This window comes from Triturus cristatus, chromosome 11, assembly GCF_964204655.1.
Source record: "Triturus cristatus chromosome 11, aTriCri1.1, whole genome shotgun sequence".
NCBI lineage: Eukaryota > Metazoa > Chordata > Amphibia > Caudata > Salamandridae > Triturus > Triturus cristatus.
The window spans coordinates 488,161,815-488,180,838 of record NC_140594.1 but is presented as its reverse complement, the minus strand read 5'-3'; the positions used below and the strand labels follow the sequence as shown (position 1 = coordinate 488,180,838).

Genomic DNA, 19,024 nt, shown 5'->3' with positions numbered 1-19,024 from the left:
CCTGCCAACTTTGCCATCTCCATTGCATGCGCCCTGTCTGCCAGCTCCTCTGGCGACAGGACTCTGCTGGGCTCCCCAAGGTTGTCGGGTGGAACGATGTCCCCCGCATTCTGTGGGTCTCTTGACTCCTTCCAGGCTCTCAACGCCTTGGTGTACTGGACCTTCCTCTTGAATCCAGCATGGGGAACTCGGAGTTTTACACTGTAGCCTTTCAATTGCTCTACTGTGTATCCCTCCAGTCCCTCCCAATCCACCTCATCTATTCCAGAAATCACAGAGTGCTCTTCCAGCAGGGAGTGAGCCAGGCATGGTTGCAATAATGGCAGATGTCTCAACAAAGTTCAAACAATGAAAACCTGTGGCTGCGTTACTTGGTCTGCTCTCACTATCTGGTGATTAATAATTCACTGTATGCAAATTACAAATGCAAATCCGAAATCCCAGCCGCTGCCACCAATGTTAGACTCGGATCTCTGATTGGCGCAAGGATGTCCTTGTGTCAAGCAGGGACCCTCTCCTCCACGTCAGGGCAAAGGATAACCCCTTTTGGATTGACCCTTGCTCACCCTCTAGGTGCGTGGCGTGAGCAGCCAAGGCGATTCTTCAGGCGTTGTTGGTTAAACAGTTATAATCACACACACAGTAAACACATCAATGCCCCCAGAAACGGACACCAGGCTTAGGTATGTGAAAATACGCTCCTTTATATAAAAATAGTTATCTCAATATGCAGACTTATCACAAGACTAGCAACGTTGTTTGGATGCCACCAGGTTATAAAGCAGGCAAGCAGTTCTTTAAGCGGGTACTTCTTTAGTCTTTTATCAATGTCACCTGAGGGGTTCCGGTCTTGACTTACTTCAGGCCTACCGCGGCTCACGCATCTGTCGTGGGCGCGCCTGCGCAGTGCACAGCTCTTCCCGGCAGCTCCGGGGCGGCGGGAGGGGAGACGGGCGTGCGGTGCGGTGAGGATAACAGGGAAATAAGGCGGTGCGGGCCCCGAGCCCGATACTGGAACTCCTTTAGTGATGTGGAGAGTCGGCACAGGTCGGTGCGACTCTCAGCTTGGGAAGTGTTCTTGGGTCCTCAATCAGCGGGTGTGGGCAGGTAGGCAGGCGCGGCCAGCGACCCTTAGCACGGCGGTGCAGGGGGGGTCTCCACAGCGGGGTGGCGCGGCCTGGGGGTGTTCCAAGGATAACGAAGCGGGGTCACAGGGCACGGTCCGTGCAGCTGGTGACCCGGCGAAGATCACGATCGTTGGAAGGATTCCGGCGGGAGGGGTGACAGCGCTTTCAGCGCGCTCCAGTGGCAGGCGGTGACAGGGGCGTAGGCGACCTAGCCCGGGGACAGAGAGCGGCTCCGGACGGAGCGGGGCTCTCACGGGGTTGAGGCAGGCAAGCTCCTGAGTGTCACGGCCCTAGGAGGGGCGATGAGGGGAGCAGTCTCTTTCCAGCGGGATGCACACACGGCTCGAATTGGAGGACGAGCAAAAGCACAGAGAACCCACTGGTCCTGGGGTTCAGTTCAGGGGGCAAGCTCAGATCAAGCCCTTGGAGAATGTTCAAGCACAAAGCAGCAAAGTCTTTTCAGCAAGTCTTTTCCTCTCCTTTCTCAGCAAGGCAAGCAGCAGGCCAGTCCTTCCAGCGTCTTCTTCTGTTCCTTGTCGGGCAGAGGTTCTTTGTGGTAAACAGGATTCTGATTTCTTAGGAGTTAGGCTCCTACTTTTATACCACTTTTCTTTTGTTCTCTCAGGCCAGGGGGGCCTTCGCATAACCGTTCTCAGTCCTGAGCACTTTGTTGGGGGGGTATTCTGACTTCTGCTTTCAGTGTGAGGGGCAGGCACATCAGCCGCTCCACAGGAGGTGGAGCCGGCATTCAGGGGACAAGTACTTTCAGGAGCACCTTGTGGACAGCGCTTCACCCGTCCTGGCCAGGTGCAGGCTGAGTCATCAGTCGCTCCCCAGGGGGCGGAGCCAGCATTGTGGTCGTGGAGCACTGCCCTATTCAGAGTCCAAGGGGCACTCCCACCTCCCACCAAGGTGTCCTCCTGCCATTCACCAACTGTCATCCCCCAGCCCTGTCACTCGCATAGCCCAGACAGTCAGATACACGCACAGCAGAGGCGGCTGAAATGATTAAGCGAGTAAATACTGACTTTCTAAAAGTCGTATTTACAAACCCAGGATAGTAAAATAAACTTGGCTACAAGAAGTATTTTATCATTCCGAGTTCAGGCATACTAAACATATCTCTCTACCATGTTCCCTGAGCCTGCTGGGATTATAGAATGTAATAATTCCAGCAGCTCATCTGGCCTAAGGGAAACAGGTAGCCTTGCAATAGTGAACTACGAATATGGCGGTAATTCACTACTAGGACAGGCCACATAACCAGGGCTTGTCCTACCTTACACCTACAACGCACCCTGCTTGCGGGCCTACCATAGGGGTGACTAACATGAGGCTAAGGGAAGGTTCTGGAGGCTGGCAAGTGTGGGCACTTGCCCAGCCGGCGGGACAGTACAAGACTGCACGCGGGGTGTGCAGTGGCAGACCCAGGACACATTTTACGCGGCCGCTTTCTGTGGGTGGCGCAACCAGCGCTGCAAGCCCACCAGCAGCATTGGCATTCACAAGCCCTGGCACCCCGGGTGCACTTTACTGGGGACTGACAGTAAATCCAATAAACCAATCATGAATATCAATTACAGGTACACTTTACCTAGGGAGCACTTGCACTGCGGTACGGATTAGCCGTGGCGCAGTGCCCTGAGCGGACAACACCAGCAAAACAGTTGAGGCACACCATCAAAAATGTGGAAGGGAAACTCACGCCAAGGTGCCAGGTCTAACACACGCCAAGGTGCCAGGTCTAACACAGACCGACCGAGGGAGACACAGACCGAGGGAGGGAGACAGACAGACAGACAGAGTGAGAGGGAGCGAGACAGACAGAGGGAGACAGACCGAGGGAGAGGGAGACAGACCGAGGGAGAGGGAGACAGACCGAGGGAGAGGGAGACAGACCGAGGGAGAGGGAGACAGACCGAGGGAGAGGGAGACAGACCGAGGGAGAGGGAGACAGACCTGGGGAGAGGGAGACAGACCGGGGGAGAGGGAGACAGACCGGGGGAGAGGGAGACAGACCGGGGGAGAGGGAGACAGACCGGGGGAGAGGGAGACAGACCGGGGGAGAGGGAGACAGACCGGGGGAGAGGGAGACAGACCGGGGGAGAGGGAGACAGACCGGGGGAGAGGGAGACAGACCGGGGGAGAGGGAGACAGACCGGGGGAGAGGGAGACAGACCGACAGGGGGAGAGGGAGACAGACCGACAGGGGGAGAGGGAGACGGACCGACAGGGGGAGAGGGAGACGGACCGACAGGGGGAGAGGGAGACGGACCGACAGGGGGAGAGGGAGACGGACCGACAGGGGGAGAGGGAGACGGACCGACAGGGGGAGAGGGAGACGGACCGACAGGGGGAGAGGGAGACGGACCGACAGGGGGAGAGGGAGACGGAGGGGGAGGGAGGGGGAGGGATAGGGAGGGAGAGGGAGGGAGAGGGAGACGGACGGAGGGAGGGAGAGGGAGAGGGAGAGGGAGAGGGAGAGGGAGGGAGACGGACGGAGGGAGGGAGAGGGAGCGAGACAGACCGAGGGAGACAGACCGAGGGAGAGGGAGACAGACCGAGGGAGAGGGAGACAGACCGAGGGAGAGGGAGAGGGAGACAGACCGGGGGAGAGGGAGACAGACCGGGGGAGAGGGAGACAGACCGGGGGAGAGGGAGACAGACCGGGGGAGAGGGAGACAGACCGGGGGAGAGGGAGACAGACCGGGGGAGAGGGAGACAGACCGGGGGAGAGGGAGACAGACCGGGGGAGAGGGAGACGGACCGACCGGGGGAGAGGGAGACGGACCGACCGGGGGAGAGGGAGACGGACAGACCGGGGGAGAGGGAGACGGACCGACCGGGGGAGAGGGAGACGGACCGACAGGGGGAGAGGGAGACGGACCGACAGGGGGAGAGGGAGACGGACCGACAGGGGGAGAGGGAGACGGACCGACAGGGGGAGAGGGAGACGGACCGACAGGGGGAGAGGGAGACGGACCGACAGGGGGAGAGGGAGACGGACCGACAGGGGGAGAGGGGGAGGGAGGGGGAGGGAGGGAGAGGGAGACGGACGGAGGGAGGGAGAGGGAGAGGGAGAGGGAGGGAGACGGACGGAGGGAGGGAGAGGGAGAGGGAGAGGGAGAGACGGAGAGGGAGAGGGAGGGGGAGAGACGGACGGAGAGAGGGGGGAGGGGGAGAGGGAGAGGGAGACGGAGGGAGAGGGAGGGAGACGGAGGGAGGGAGAGGGAGAGGGAGGGAGAGGGAGACGGAGATGGACGGAGGGAGGGGGAGGGAGAGGGAGGGAGAGGAAGAGGGAGAGAGGGAGAGAGGGAGAGAGGGAGGGAGGGAGAGGGAGGGAGGGAGGAGGGGAGGAGGGAGGGAGGGAGGGGGAGGGAGGGAGGGGGAGGAGGGAGGGAGGGAGGGGGAGGGGGAGAGGGAGAGGGAGGGAGGGAGGGAGGGAGGGAGGGAGGGTGGGGGAGGGAGGGAGGGAGGGGGGAGGGAGGGAGGAGGGGAGGAGGGAGGAGGGAGGGAGGGAGGGAGGAGGGAGGGAGGGAGGGAGGAGGGAGGGAGGGAGAGAGGGGGAGGGAGGGAGGGGGAGGGAGAGAGGGGGAGGGAGGGAGGGAGGGAGAGGGGGAGGGAGGGAGGGAGGGGGACGGACGGAGGGAGAGGGACGGACGGAGGGAGAGATGTGTGTATGCCGGGTCTGGTGGCTCAGTGGACGAAGGAGTCTGCTGCAGTGACCTGTGTTCAACCTCATGGTCACCATTTTTTTTTTTTTTTTGCTTTAGCCCTGCCCCTCCCCCTCTGACCCCGCCCCCACCGGTGCGGCCCTCGGCCACAAACCACACTGAAAATTTGGCCCCGAGAGAAAGTTTGTGAGTACCCATGCTCCACGCCATCACGGCTAAGGAGCCCTGGACGATCAACGGATGAGGAACTTTGTCCGGACTGAGAAGGAGGATTGGAAAACAGAGGAGTGGGATTGGAGAATCCCAAGAACGTTCCAGAAGAACCGGAAACCAAACTTGAGACCTCCAAATCGGCAAAACGAGGACTATGTCTGCCTTCTGACGCCGGACCTGAGCCGAGACTCTGGTCAGCATAGCGAACGGGGGAAACGCATATCCTGTTTCGGACCGCTAGTCATGAAGAAACACGTCCGTCTGTGGATCCGGCCTCCAGCTGAAGAACTGGGAAAGCCGGTGGTCTAAACGGGAGGCAAACCGATCCACTGAGAATGGACCCCAGATGCTCTGGAGGTCCGCAAAGACTCCCGGATGTAGCTTCCAGAGACTCTCATCGTGAAAATTGCGAGAGTGGAAGTCTGCCACCTTGTTGTCCTGACCCGGAAGGTATTCCGCAGTCACGGAAATGTGACGGTCCAGGCAGTAGTGCCAAAGATTTGTCGCCAGGTTCGAGAGCGCTCTGGACCGCGTACCACCCAGATGGTTGATGTAGCAGATGGCCGACACGTTGTCCATCTTGAGGAGGACACAGGACCAAACCGAGTCCCTGGTCCAACAATGGATCGCGAACGACCCGGCCAACAGCTCGAAACAGTTGATATGCAACTGTTGTTCTTGTGGAGACCACACTCCGCCTGTGGTAAACTCGCCACACCTGGCGCCCCAGCCAGACCTTCTGGCGTCTGACTCTACAACGATATCCGGTGCGGAGCCGAAAATCGCCTGCCCATTCCAGGCCTCCATATTGGTGAGCCACCACTGTAGTTCCTCTCTGGCTTCCGCTGAGAGTGTTACCTTCTGGGAGTAGGTTAACCCTTTGCGCAAATGATGGGCTTTGAGACGTTGTAGCGCTCTGTAATGGAGCGGGCCCGGGAAGATAGCCTGGATCGAGGTCTAGCTGCCTTAGGGAGATTTGGGGCTGAACAAGCGCCCTCCGGAGCTCGTGGCGTACCTTCGCTATTTTCCGGGATGGAAGGCTGAGGGTACAATCCACCGAATCTATGGAAAACCCCAGGAACACCACGGACTGAGCCAGTATGAGAGTTGATTTTGCCTCGTTTATCACGAATCCCAAACTCTGGAGGAGATCGACCGCCCTTTGGAGCTGGCCCGCTAGGGCTTGGGGACACTGAGCCATCAAGAGGAGATCGTCCAGGTAAACGATAAGCCTCATACCCGACGCCCTCAGATGCTCGATCACCGGGCGCAGGACCTTGGTGAAGCACCAAGGGGCTGAAGACAGGTCGAAAGGGAGCGTTGTAACCTCGTACATCCTGTCCCGCCAGCGAAACTGAAGGAACCGCCGGTGAGGGGGGAAAATAGGGATGGCCAAGTAAGCGTCTTTGAGATCGAGACGGGCCATCCAGTAGTTTGGCCGGAGCAAGTTGCGAAGATGGATTCCTTCCACCTTGAAATGGCGGTAAACCAGCCATTTGTTGAACTCTTGCAAGTTTGACAGGCTGCTGGCCCCCATCTGGCTTGTCCACCAAAAACCAGTTGCTGACGAACCCCCGGGGGTGGAGAAAAGTCTCCACTATTGCTCCCTTGGCTAGTAGGGAGGAAACTTCCTGATCCACTAAGGCGGCGTCTGCCTTTGAGAAGGCGATAGGTTGCGGAGGGAACGGTTGGACGGGCTCCCCGTAAAACTCTATGTGGAAACCCTGCACGGTTTGCAGAACCCAGGCGTCCCCCGTGACAGAAGTCCAAACCTGGAAAAAATGCACCAGACGGCCCCCTACTTTTAGAAGGGAGAACACTCACCGGATGAGCTGGAGGCGCCACCGCCTCGACCGCCCCTGTGCTTGCCACGACGTCCTTGTGTTGGATAGAGATTTCCAAAGCGGGCTTGATTCTGGTACTGCCCGCTGCCGGAGCCTTGTCCTCTATTCTGGTTTGGACGGCCGAACAAGCGCCCCGTACCTCGCCAGGCCCTTCGGAAAACCCGAGGGCGGAACACCTTTTGTATCGAAGATTGAGCTCTGTCCAAAGACGTAAAGGTGCTCGCAAAACGCCCAAGGTCATTAAGGAACGGCTCTCCGAAGAGGCCGCCCTGTGCGACAGGCCCAGCTTCAGAGTCGGCCAGGTCCCCAAATTTGGGGTCAACCTTGGTCAAAAGGGACCTGCGCTGCTCTGTGGAGATTGCGCAGTTAGTGTTCCCGAGGAACACCACTACGCGCTGGGCCCAAGCGGAGAGGTTTTTGGGAGAGCTAAGAGATCCCAAAGATTTGGCCTCCTCCGCCATATCTCAGATCTTGGAAATGGGGCCCAGGGCGTCTAAAAGCTTTACTTGGTAAGCCCGCCAATATCTGTCAATGCCCTTTTTAGCGTCCTTGACAAATGTTTGCAAAAAGGTTGCCATCCGAGGGTCTATATCGGGGGTGGCGGCAACCTCGCCCTCCAAAGAGGGGCGAGGGCACTCCGCCCTAAGACAGCTTCGCGCTGTGCCTCTAACGGCCGGCGAATACGGTTAGCCACATATTGGGACACCTTTTCACAGGGTGCCCAGTCAGAGGATCTCGGATGCAGAATGTTGTCTGGATCCAACATGTCCGCACAAAGATCTGGGGCAGGCGCCTCAGGTGCCGGGCGGGTTGGAAGCCAAGGACGGGAGGGACCAGCGTCGTCCTCATCCCCTGGAGCGGTATCTCCCGAGGGCTCAGGAGCCACAGGTGGGGCTTTATCTGCAAGGAAGGCTCGTTTAAGGCGGGCAAAGGCGTCCGTATCAACCCCAGCCTTCTTGGGGCGTTTAGCGGGTGGGGGCTAAGAGTCGGCATGTGTTACGCCCGGGTCCGGGGTGGCCTGGGTAGCTTTGGCCAGCTTCTCTCAGGCCAGCTCAATGTGGCGGGAAAGTCGGTCCTCTAACGGACCAATAGCCTGCTCCACCGCTTTGTAGATGGATTCATCCCACTGGAGTGCCGTTAGTGGGTCCTCCTCCCACTGGTCATCCGTGTAGACCTCGTCCTGGTAGGACTCCATCCCAGGTGAAGATGACCGGATTAGGTAAGTGGGGTAGCTTGCAAGGAGGGAAACTTCCGGCTAAGGGGGGCTGGGTCTCGGCCTAAAGTCAAGAGCGAGCAGTACTCGCAGAAAGGGCAAGCCCTGGGACCTACTCAGCCCTATGTAACCTTGAGGGCAGCCTGCATCCTAGGTCCCTGCAGGTAGTCCTGCACTACAGACTATAAGAGAGCGTTCAACGGGCGCATACCAGCGATTAAAAACATACCCCAGGCGTTAGACGCACACGCCAGCACCGTCTAATGACGGAAATTATACAGACCCAGCCGAGCACTTGACTCGGGCGGACGTTCAAAGGCCTGAATACACGCTGGAAGCACCAGAAACAAATCTCTCAGGGCGTTGAAAGCAGACGGCAGGCTCCGACACGGCAAGCAGACTCCGAGATCTCAGCACGAAATGTGCGGAATCTCTGGAATGCTCGCCGCGTCGCGGGCGCGATGCGCCCTGTAGCAGCCGGAGGAATGCCGCAAGCCTGAAACTAAGCGGCTAGGGAGGGTGTTCCCACAGCCGAATGCGAGTCTGCCAAGGCGCGGCTGACGCGCGGTGAAAGGAATGAACTCCACTTTAAGTAATAAAACAACAAACTCTTCACACCAACACCAGGCGGGCAGCGGCCGACAGCCGCGCCGCCCTACTGAAATAACAATCGCGTCACAATATCTGAAAGCGCTCAAAGCAGATAACAAACGGAAAGCAAAACATGATTACAATACATTGGAATTCAATACACCTGATAACATAAGCACCAGTCAGTCAACAGTGAAACCTGAAGAGACAAAAAACCACGACTTAACTTGGCTGCAAGCAGCAAAGAAAGAGGAGGAATGGAAGAGGAGAGAGGACTATGATTGCCGTGTAGCCCTGTGATTGGTGGACTCACGCAGACACTCTATTGTTCAAACTTTGTTCTTCCCTAATTCCCTATGGTTCATGGGAATGGTAGTTAAGTTTCTTTGAATGGCTGCTATTAATAAAGCGTGGAAAGAATAGCATAATCCTCGCCTCCGGTCCTGACATAGAATCCCAATTGCAACTGGAATACTTGGCCTCTACGCAGATAGCACAGAGCAATGGGTAAGGACTGGAGGATCATGGCTTTTGAACATCGTTTTGACCCACTGACGGCCACTGGGAGAACCTCGCACTGCCTTCAGCCTCAACTCCATAGCACACAATCGTGGCCTTTTAATACATACCTGGAGGAGGCTGAGTTCAAAGTATTGCACTATGGAAGAGTAATATTCTACAGAAAAAAAATACAAAAACACAACAGCCTGGAAATGGCTAACGATATTAGGGACCGCAAGATTAAGTTAAACTTCAAATGTAAACACGATCTAAATTACTAACCTGGATTACCTTAATGTTTCATTGTACAGAAATCGATCTTTGTCTTTATCAATAAATAAATGAGTTATAAATATAATATTATGCTTTTAATTACTACCGCGTCTCAAACACGGATGGACCCAGCCCACTTATAGCCCTGAGCCTGACACTTGTGTAATTCTTTGAGTAGAATTTGCTGCCGCTGTATACTGGTTTACGTTGGTAGAAACCTTTAACTCCATTACCAATACCTGCCACTGATGTTCATTTTTCAAACCATACAAGGATATGCTGAAACAGCCCACCTGATTTTGTGGGGAGTCATTAGATTGAAAGTGCTTATCGATTCGACTATGAAGAGTACATTTCAAGTAAATGTGTTTTCATGTTCCACAAGCACTGCACCGCTTCACCTTTTCCTATTTTGGTAAACCTGTCTTGTAAATATAATTCTTATGTGATATCTTAATCAGTACATGCTTCATCAAGAGTGAACAACTGAAAATTAGTATGTACTTTGCTTTCATTAAATAGACATGGAGAGGACATTTTTATGCCTCCCTGCTAAGGTATAATGATATATTGAATATATCAGAAAAATCATATTTCTATATAATTATATTAGAAGCCCAGACTCTGAGGAAAACCGGATCACCCAAGTATTGTACCATTGTGAGTGATGTTAACTGAGCTCACAGCATTTCTTTAGGGCGCGCTCGATGATCATAGTAGAGAATTTAAGAAGTTTGAACAGATTATACATTTGTACTCAAATTTTGTCTTTAGTGCCTGGCAGTCTTGTCATAGAAGCTCCATACTCTGGTACTGTAACCTGGCAGCCTAAGGATTTGTGCAGTAGGGGCTTGGGCCTACATGTCCAGTGGACACAAACATGTACATTGTCCTTGAATCCAAACAATATCTACTGGGGGTTGGGCGAAACCAACGTTCCTATAGGACCTATATTTATATCATAATTCAATTTCTCAAACTACGAATCTTCAAATAGGGCTTCTGTTTTCAGAAACAAATGCCTTCAGGTCCCAAATGATCCCTATCACCTGTTGGGTCCGCCAGGGTTCTCTACGGTCTCCTGCAATCTTCAGCCTTTACATGAAGTCGCATTGTGCTCTACCACTACACAGTTGATAAGCAACAGTACTTGAAAGTCTCCTCTGACATCTAGTGCCTCTAACTGGTGCCTGGACATCAGTTATCCAGACCTGGATGTCCAGCGCCTACCTGAAGCTCAACCCAACCAAGACAGAATTCCCATTAGCAAAGAACAAAAAATAGTATAAACCTGGCCCAATTACATGAACCTGATGGCTCTGGACCCCAACTTTCTCCCAATGCCAAGACACGTGGCTTCAACCTAGGCACCAACTGCACTCTCAAGGAGTAAAATTCAAAAAACACAAAGCCAGCCTTGTACCAGCTCTCTTCTAAAGAAAGTGAAACCATTTGTTCCAAAAAGCGATTTCACAACTTCTGTTCAAGCCTTCAGACTCTTGCATCTTGATGGTGATAAAGCTCTGCTCTGTGGCCTCCCAGACTTCACGCTGGCCCTGCTTAATGGCATCCTGTATGTCTCCTCCATGGCCTGATGGAATATGGCCACCTCACCTCCATCCTGATGGAATTCCACTGACTCCCCTTGCCAGCCAGCATCATTTTCAAACCTAGCTGCATAATTTATGAAGTTATCTCGACCAGCACCCCAGCTTATCTTGCAGACAAACTCTCAATCTCTAGCGATTGGCAGCACACCCACAGCCAGGACACCATCTAACTGCAGACTAAGTGTAAAAAAGAAAAAGCAAAACAGCAGGCCTTTTTCATGCAGCATCCGAGATAGGCAATTGCATCCCATATCCATCTGGACTACCAAAACGCTGTTCCAATTCAAGAAGGAGTTGAAGACCTCTTTAATGAACACTGTATCCCAGCTCATTAACAACGCACAGTACACCTACCTCTCCTATCAATTGTTGACTGGATTGCTCGAAATTGTCCACGTACAGTGCTCTGAGGCCTTCTGGCTAGGTTTGTGCTATAGAAATTCCATATACATACAAATATACATTTTCACGCTGGTGGGCACACAACATCCCTTGCATCCAGGGCCCTGCCATATATGCAACAAAGACCCTCATTTCTAGACAAAATGCTATAGTTGTCTGGCATTGACAAAGCACTTACCCCGCTCGCTTCCAATACTTTTATATGTGCTATGTCAACAGGAGAAAATGGAGTTCAGAAATAGGCTGGGTCTTGGATCTTTGATGTTTGGGGAGAGGTGAGAGGTTCTGGTGCAGCCGGGAAAGGTGTACTCCCTAATGAGGACATATTGTGTAAAGGTTTATAATGAAATTCTTTTTTTGCCGCAGCAGTCTTCTTTGGCAGACTTGGTAAAATAAATTTTGCCTCACTTCGCTACTGTCCATCAGAAAAAGACTGGGAACGCAATAGACCTGCAATGTCATTCTCATGTTGCACTAACCACACACAACTAGTGAATCTGGCCTCCTGCAGAACTGTGGGGGGGGGGGAGCATGGGGAAGAAGGGGCCTAAGGTTACACTTTTACTACCTGATCTGTTACAGTGGCAAGTGCATTATTTATTTACAGGAAGAGAATTGCTCCACAGTATGGCCACCCTTGTGGGAAACATCCACCTACCTGTATGCCTGCACTTAAAAGCCTTGTATTTCTGATTTAGAATTTTTTTCTGTGTCCTTATTGAAAAGTAAACATATTTGTGTTATTTCTTACAGGCACTCACCACCTGGCAGTGCTCCTGTGACAAAAAGATGGCCCCACCGGAGGCATCCAGTTCCCAGAACACAGCCCATTCTGTATTTGACAAATTTCTTTTGGCCAGAAGCTGTGAGGAGACACTTGGGACTTTCCAGGAGCTCTGCCGATGTCTGGGCCTGCAACCAGAACCAGATGGTCAACTCCAGTTCTACCAAAAACTCAAATCCCGGCTCAACTACTGGAAGGCAAAAGCCTTGTGGACCAAGTTAGACAAAAAAGCTAGTCACATCATCTACAACCAGGCCACGCCCTGTGCAAAGACGAGGGTAAGGAAGACAGGAGTTTGGGAGACAACCGCAGTCAAAACCAGGGTGGGATGACGTAGGACTGGCAAGAAGCGACTGTGAAAATGCCAAAGATGATATAAGGGCAAAGCACACGCAGGGAGTGGTATAAACCATGGGAAATTGGATATGGGAGAATATCAGAGTACAAAACTTATCTTGTAAGTGTTGTAATCAGAGCTGGTCTGTCAATATTTGCTTAAAGAGGGTAAAAGCAACCCAGTCTATGGACAGTTCGAGAGCCAAGGTGAAGGGGAAATAGTGGCCTGAATAAGGATTGTGTATGTAGTAAACAGTGTGGTTTGAATAAAGGAGCATAAAAAGTCTGGGCTCGGCATGGGGTGTAATGTTAGACTAATGAAGGGGGTGTCACAGCCAGGGCTCTTTGGAACAACTCAATGGAGTGGATGAACCTGGGGTACAGGGAGTGAGTGTGGGCTTGAAACAAGACCCTTTAATTTGAACTTTTGGGTTAAGATACTGGTAAAATTGAAGTCTGGGTATAGACACAGACACACACACTCCCTCAACCAACCCTTCCTGCAGGAGCTCCAGTGCTCACTTATAATAGGACCGATTCAGGTCTTTTCAACGTGTTGGGATAGCGGTCTAACAATGCCCCTGGGATAAAAAATATTAAAGTGTCTCCCAAACTGATTCAGATGTATTCCTTGAGTCTAGTAGGGCTGCAGTCAGTTACTCCGTTGCCAAGATATTCCATAGTTATTCCTGCTGGTGAGGGTTCTTTTCTAGAAAACCATTAATGGCAGCTGTCACTCAGATCACATTATCACTCTGTTACTTTTTGATTGGTGTAGCAAGGTGGGGGGGAGGGGTCCAAGGCCCAGTATTATAGAAAATAAGTTTGCGTGTAGCTGATATCCCAATATTTCTTTCATAGCTGCCAAGATTTCAACCCAAAAGATCTTAATTTGCAGGTAGTCCTACCAGGTATGGTTTGTCTCTCTGCATTCCACATCCCCTTCAGCACAGTGCAGGTGTCCCCTACTAGTAGCTCGTAAGCTGCTGGCAGCCACTCCCCCCGCTACCTATAAATAGCTCTCCGGTGTGCAAACCAACCTCCTGAATTAGAAGCTGTTGCTTGGATGAATTAATATAAGTAAACAAAAATTGAAAAGCATGAAGAGAATGTATGCATTTTCAGAACTCATAAGCTGATGATTTTAGAAAAATTGAGAAATTCCAAAATATATTTGAGTAAGAAATCCTGCGCAGAGGGAGAGACTTATTACTTATCGTTTTACCTTGGTGCCGAGGCATTGCAGCTGTGGCTGTTATGTATTATGCACGTAGAGGCTTTCCACATTGACAACGCCTTTTTTTTTTGTTTTTTTTTTCAATTAAACATTTTATTATTAAAAAACAAACGTAAATCAGCAGTACAGCACATGGATATGAGTCTCATTCTGGAAAAGAAGCACTGCAAGATTGCATCATATACAGTCACATGGAATCCCATTGTCCGCGTCGAACACAATCATCGATCAGAGTTTGGCTTTGTACTACAGTCATATACCACAAGTATGCAGCTTCTAGCAACCGAATATTAAAATGTATATAACATTACTCATCCCCATGTATACTGACATTCTCAATGTTGGAGAGGTGTGCCATTTGGAACCGGTCTTGCTGCAGTTCAAGTGTTCGGGATAGGCAAATGTCACCTATGTACTTATTCCACCCACCCTATTTACGATCCCATTTCTTAGGGCAACCCCTGCTTTTAAAGATGTCTTTTTCAGCTATCATTGCTAGTTACATATCTGCTGCAAAGTCGCGCAGAGTACGGGCAGCTCCCACCCCCCAGTGTTGCGCAACGTTTCGTTTACTATGATCCAACCCAGTGAGGCCCACATTTTCTCCTTTTGGGTGAGGTCAGTAGCATCCCGAATATTAAGAAGACAGAGCTGTGGGGCGGCCTCCAAAGTCTTACCTCCCGCCCTTTGCATTTGCATGGTAACATCATCCCAATATTTCCGTATCACGGGACAATCCCATATGACGTGGAATGAGGTCCCTATCTGTTGACAGTCTCTAAGGCACATCGGGTCATCTCGCCCACCTATTTTGGCCAGAATCACAGCATCTAGTTACACACGGTGAAGTACTTTCTATTGGACCAGGCGTAGTCTCATAGGAATCGCGACCTCCCTGGGAGAAGCCAGAGCATCTCGCCAGTCATCATCTTCTAGGTCGCTTAGGTCAGCTTCCCAATTGTGCCTAGGGTGTATCAAGGGGTCAGGGCGGTTGTTCAAAAGTTTTTTGTATGTGAGTGATATGGCTTTTTGGTGCATGGGGTCAAGTATTAATCTATCTTCCAACGGTGAAGCCTCAGACCCTGTCACCAGGCAGGTCGCTCCCCCCAACCACCACGCAGCCCCCTGTGTGATTGGACCCTCTGCCCGCTGCCTACACCCGTGTCAGCCGCCTGCATCCCGGCTGTGTGCGGTGTTGCCTGTCACCTCTGTTTTGCCGTTTTTGCCTACTTGACTGTATTCTTATTCCCTTTTTATTTCTGTACCCCTGTGCTCTCACCCTTCCTTGTGCCCCCTTTTTCTTCTGTTGTTCCCCCCCCCCCCCCTCCGTGACCCTCGCCGCTTCTCCCGCTGTCTTTTTCCAGCTGCTTTTCTCCCGCCGCTTAGCCCCTGCGGCCCCGCCCCCTCACTTCCATTGGCCGCCCCGCTCCCACCTCCCAGCTGCTCCTCCCTCCCTCTGCCCCTCATATGGAGGCCGCAAAGCAGCCGCGCTCAGCGGGCGCGCCACTGGCGCTTCTAAGGCAAGCCCATCTGCGCCCGTCTGCGCCTGGACTGCGCCCAGCGCCAGAACCCATGGGCGCCGCACCCCCCGCAACGCCAGACTGCACTACGATGCAAGCACCCTCTATGCACTCAACACCGAACAAGACCACCCCTGCTACCGGGCCACCCCAAAGCGCACCCAAGGGCCCTTCACCTGCCGGAACTGCAGATTCACCAGCATCCAACCCTCCAAACCACCAGCCAGAGAACCCAACCACCTCCGCTGCATCCTCCTCAACACCCGCTCCGCTCGCAAGCACGCCATCGAACTCTGGGACCTCCTAGTCTCCACTGCCCCCGATGTCGCCTTCCTGACGGAGACCTGGCTGAACTCCACCTCAGCACCAGACATCGCGATAGCCATCCCACCAGGCTACAAGATCTCCTGCAGAGACCGCACCAACGGAGTGGGAGGAGGAATCTCCATCATCTACAAAGACTCCATCAAAATCTCAACGAACACATACGACACCCTCACCACCGCCGAGCACATGCACTTCCAGATCCACACCGACCCCAACACCACCCTCAGAGGAACACTCCTCTACAGACCCCCCCGGACCCCGCCCACAGGTCAGCGACACCATCGCCGACCTCATCAGCACCCACGCCCTTGCTTCCACGGACTACATCCTCCTCGAGGACCTGAACTTCCACCTCGAACAACGACGCCAACTCCACTGCCCTGATCGACAACCTCGGACTCCAACAGCTCGTAACGACACCTACTCACGCCGCTGGACACACACTCGACCCAATCTTCTCCGCAAGCCCCCACGTCTCCTTCAACCACACCACCGAACCCCACTGGACCGACCACAGATGTGTCTACTTCACCTTCAGGAAACCCACCGCACCCAACAGCTACCGCGCCGCTGCTGGGGCAAGGTCACCGAGGACCAACTGACTACCGCCCTCGCCCTGAGACCACACACCGACCCCACTGACCCAGACACCGCAGCGACCAACCTCACACAGTGGATCAACGAATGCGCCAACACCCTCGCCCCTCTGATGACCCCCACAACCAACCACACAAACAAAGCCGCCTGGTTCACCGAGGACCTCCGGATCTCCAAGCACACCTGTCGGAAGCTGGAGAAGAAATGGCTCCATGACCGAACACCAGACAACCACACAGCCCTCGAGCGTCACCCGCAGACACCACCAACTCATCAGGACCGCCAAGAAGACCGCCTTCAAGGACCTCCTAGACAACAATGCACACAACACCAAAGAGCTCTTCAGCATTGTGAAAGAACTCTCCAACCCCAGCTCCAACACCAACGACATCCTGCCATCACAAGACCTGTGCGCCTCCCTGGCCACCTTCTTCCACCGCAAGATCACCGACATCCACGACAGTTAACTCCGACCCCCCCCGCACCCACCACCGAGTCCACCACCCCTGCGACTACCACCCGTACCAGTCGCCTGACCGTCTGGTCCAACGTCAGCAATGAAGACACCATCAAAACCATGAACTCCATCCACTCCGGATCCCCATCGGACCCCTGCCCTTACCACGTCTTCAACAAAGCCAGCACAACCATCGCGCCCCACCTCCGGAAAATAATCAACTGCTCCTTCAAGACAGCAACCTTCCCAGAAAGCTGGAAGCACGCCGAGATCAACGCCCTTCTGAAGAAGCCCAAGGCGGACCCCAAGGACCTCAAGAACTTCCGGCCCATCTCCCTGCTCCCATTCCCGGCAAAAGTGACTGAGCAGATCGTCAACAAACAGCTGACCCGCTACCTCGAAGACAACAACATCCTGGACCCTTCCCAATCCGGTTTTCGCAGCAACCACAGCACAGAGACCGTCACTGACGACACCAGGACCCTGATGGACAAAGGAGAAACAGCCGCCCTCATCCTCCTGGACCTATCAGCAGCCTTTGTCACGGTCTGCCACCGCACCCTATCAGCACGCCTCCACGACACCGGTATCCAAGAGAAGGCCCTGGCCTGGAACACATCCTTCCTCTCCAGCAGAACCCAGAGTGTCCGCCTCCCACCCTTCCGCTCCAAAACCACCGAGATCATCTGCGGCGTCCCACAGGAATCCTCCCTCAGCCCGACGCTGTTCAATATCTACATGGCACCTCTCGCCCACGTCGCACGACAACATAACCTCAACATCATCTCCTACGCCGACGACACCCAGCTGATCATATCCCTCACCGAAGACCCCCACACCGCCAAAGCCAACCTCCACAGAGGAATGAAGGCCGTAGCCGACTGGATGAAGCACAGCAGACTGAAGCTGAACTCAGACAAGACGGAGGTCCTCATTCTCGGACCCACCCCTTCAGCCTGGGACGACTAGGTGGCCCACATCGCTAGGCACAGCCCCGGAACCCACGGACCACGCACGCAACCTGGGGGTCATGCTCGACTCCACTCTCTACATGACCAGGCAAGTCAACGCCGTCTCCGCGTCCTGCTTCAACACCCTCCGCATGCTCCACAGGATCTTCAAATGGATCCCCCTCTACACGAGAAAAACCGTCACCCAGGCCCTCCTCACCAACAGACTCGACTACGGGAACGCCCTCTACTCAGGAACAACAAACAAGCTCCTGAGACTATTCCAACGAATCCAGAACGCCTCGGCCCGACTCATCCTAGACGTCCCCCGCCAGCAGCCACATCACTCCCCACCTGAGAGACCTGCACTGGCTCCCCGTCAACAAAAGGATCACCTTCAAACTCCTCATCCACGCACACAAAGCACTACACAACCCCGGACCCACCTACCTCAACAACCGACTCAGCTTCCACAACCCCACCCGAAGCCTCCGCTCAGCCAACCTCTCCCTCGCCACAGTCCCCCGCATCCGGAAAACCACTGCCGGCGGCAGATCCTTCTCCTACCTCGCCGCCAAGACCTGGAACACTCTCCCCACCATCCTACGACAGACCCAGGACCTGCTGGCCTTCAGAAGACTCCTCAAGACCTGGCTCTTCGATCAGTAGCGGCACCCCCCTCCCCAGCGACTTGAGACCCTCTCGGGTATGTAGCGCGCTTTACAAATGCAATGATTGATTGATATGGGGTCATCCTTGGGACGAATCGTTCTAAGGGAATGACTTATTTGTAAGTAGCGGAAGGTTTCGGTCGGTGCAAGCTGATTTTTTTGCTGGAGTTCTGTGAATGTAGTCAACCTCCCTGAGACCAACATGTCTCCCACAGTTGAGATGCTGATAAGGTCCCACTTGTCGAACCCTGGACAAGTGCCGAGGCGACCCAGGCGTTCTGATTCCCAGAGTGGTGTGGCTCGCGTGATGGTATTGTGCCAGCCCATGTGTTTGTTAACCCTGTATGGAGAAAACGAAGATTCTACCATTAATCTAATCATCGGAGTGTGACGGTTTCTTCATTGATTGCGTTGTTAACCCTGTGCCATGTCCCCACGGTGCGCGCGGTGGGCCCTGTGCGGTTCAATTTCCAGGGATTCTAATATAGTGCCCTTTGGTGTCCCCCCTACCCCATCAACCCCCGATCAGTGCGGAAGTTTGGATCATCGTGGGCCCCATGAGCCCATTTGTTAACTGCGACCAATTGGGATGCTTGGTAATAAAGCTTAATATCCGGTAGGGCGATGCACCCATCATACCACCCCGCCGTTAGGTTTTTGGTTGCTATTTATGGGGCTCGGCCATCCCATAGTAGCG

At 53.8% G+C, this 19,024-nt stretch overlaps 1 protein-coding gene across 3 annotated transcripts in view; it reads left to right on the top strand.

Moving 5' to 3' along the window:
• The window catches only part of LOC146784459 (F-actin-monooxygenase MICAL1-like), a 356,165-nt gene that overhangs the window by 62,604 nt on the left and 274,537 nt on the right, over positions 1 to 19,024 (top strand). For all 3 annotated transcript variants that reach the window (XM_085633206.1, XM_085633205.1, XM_085633204.1), the window contains exon 2: positions 12,202 to 12,510. In XM_085633206.1, coding sequence (XP_085489332.1) covers positions 12,238 to 12,510 — 273 coding nt within the window. In that variant the 5' untranslated portion in view covers positions 12,202 to 12,237. The remainder of the gene's footprint in view (positions 1 to 12,201; positions 12,511 to 19,024) is intronic.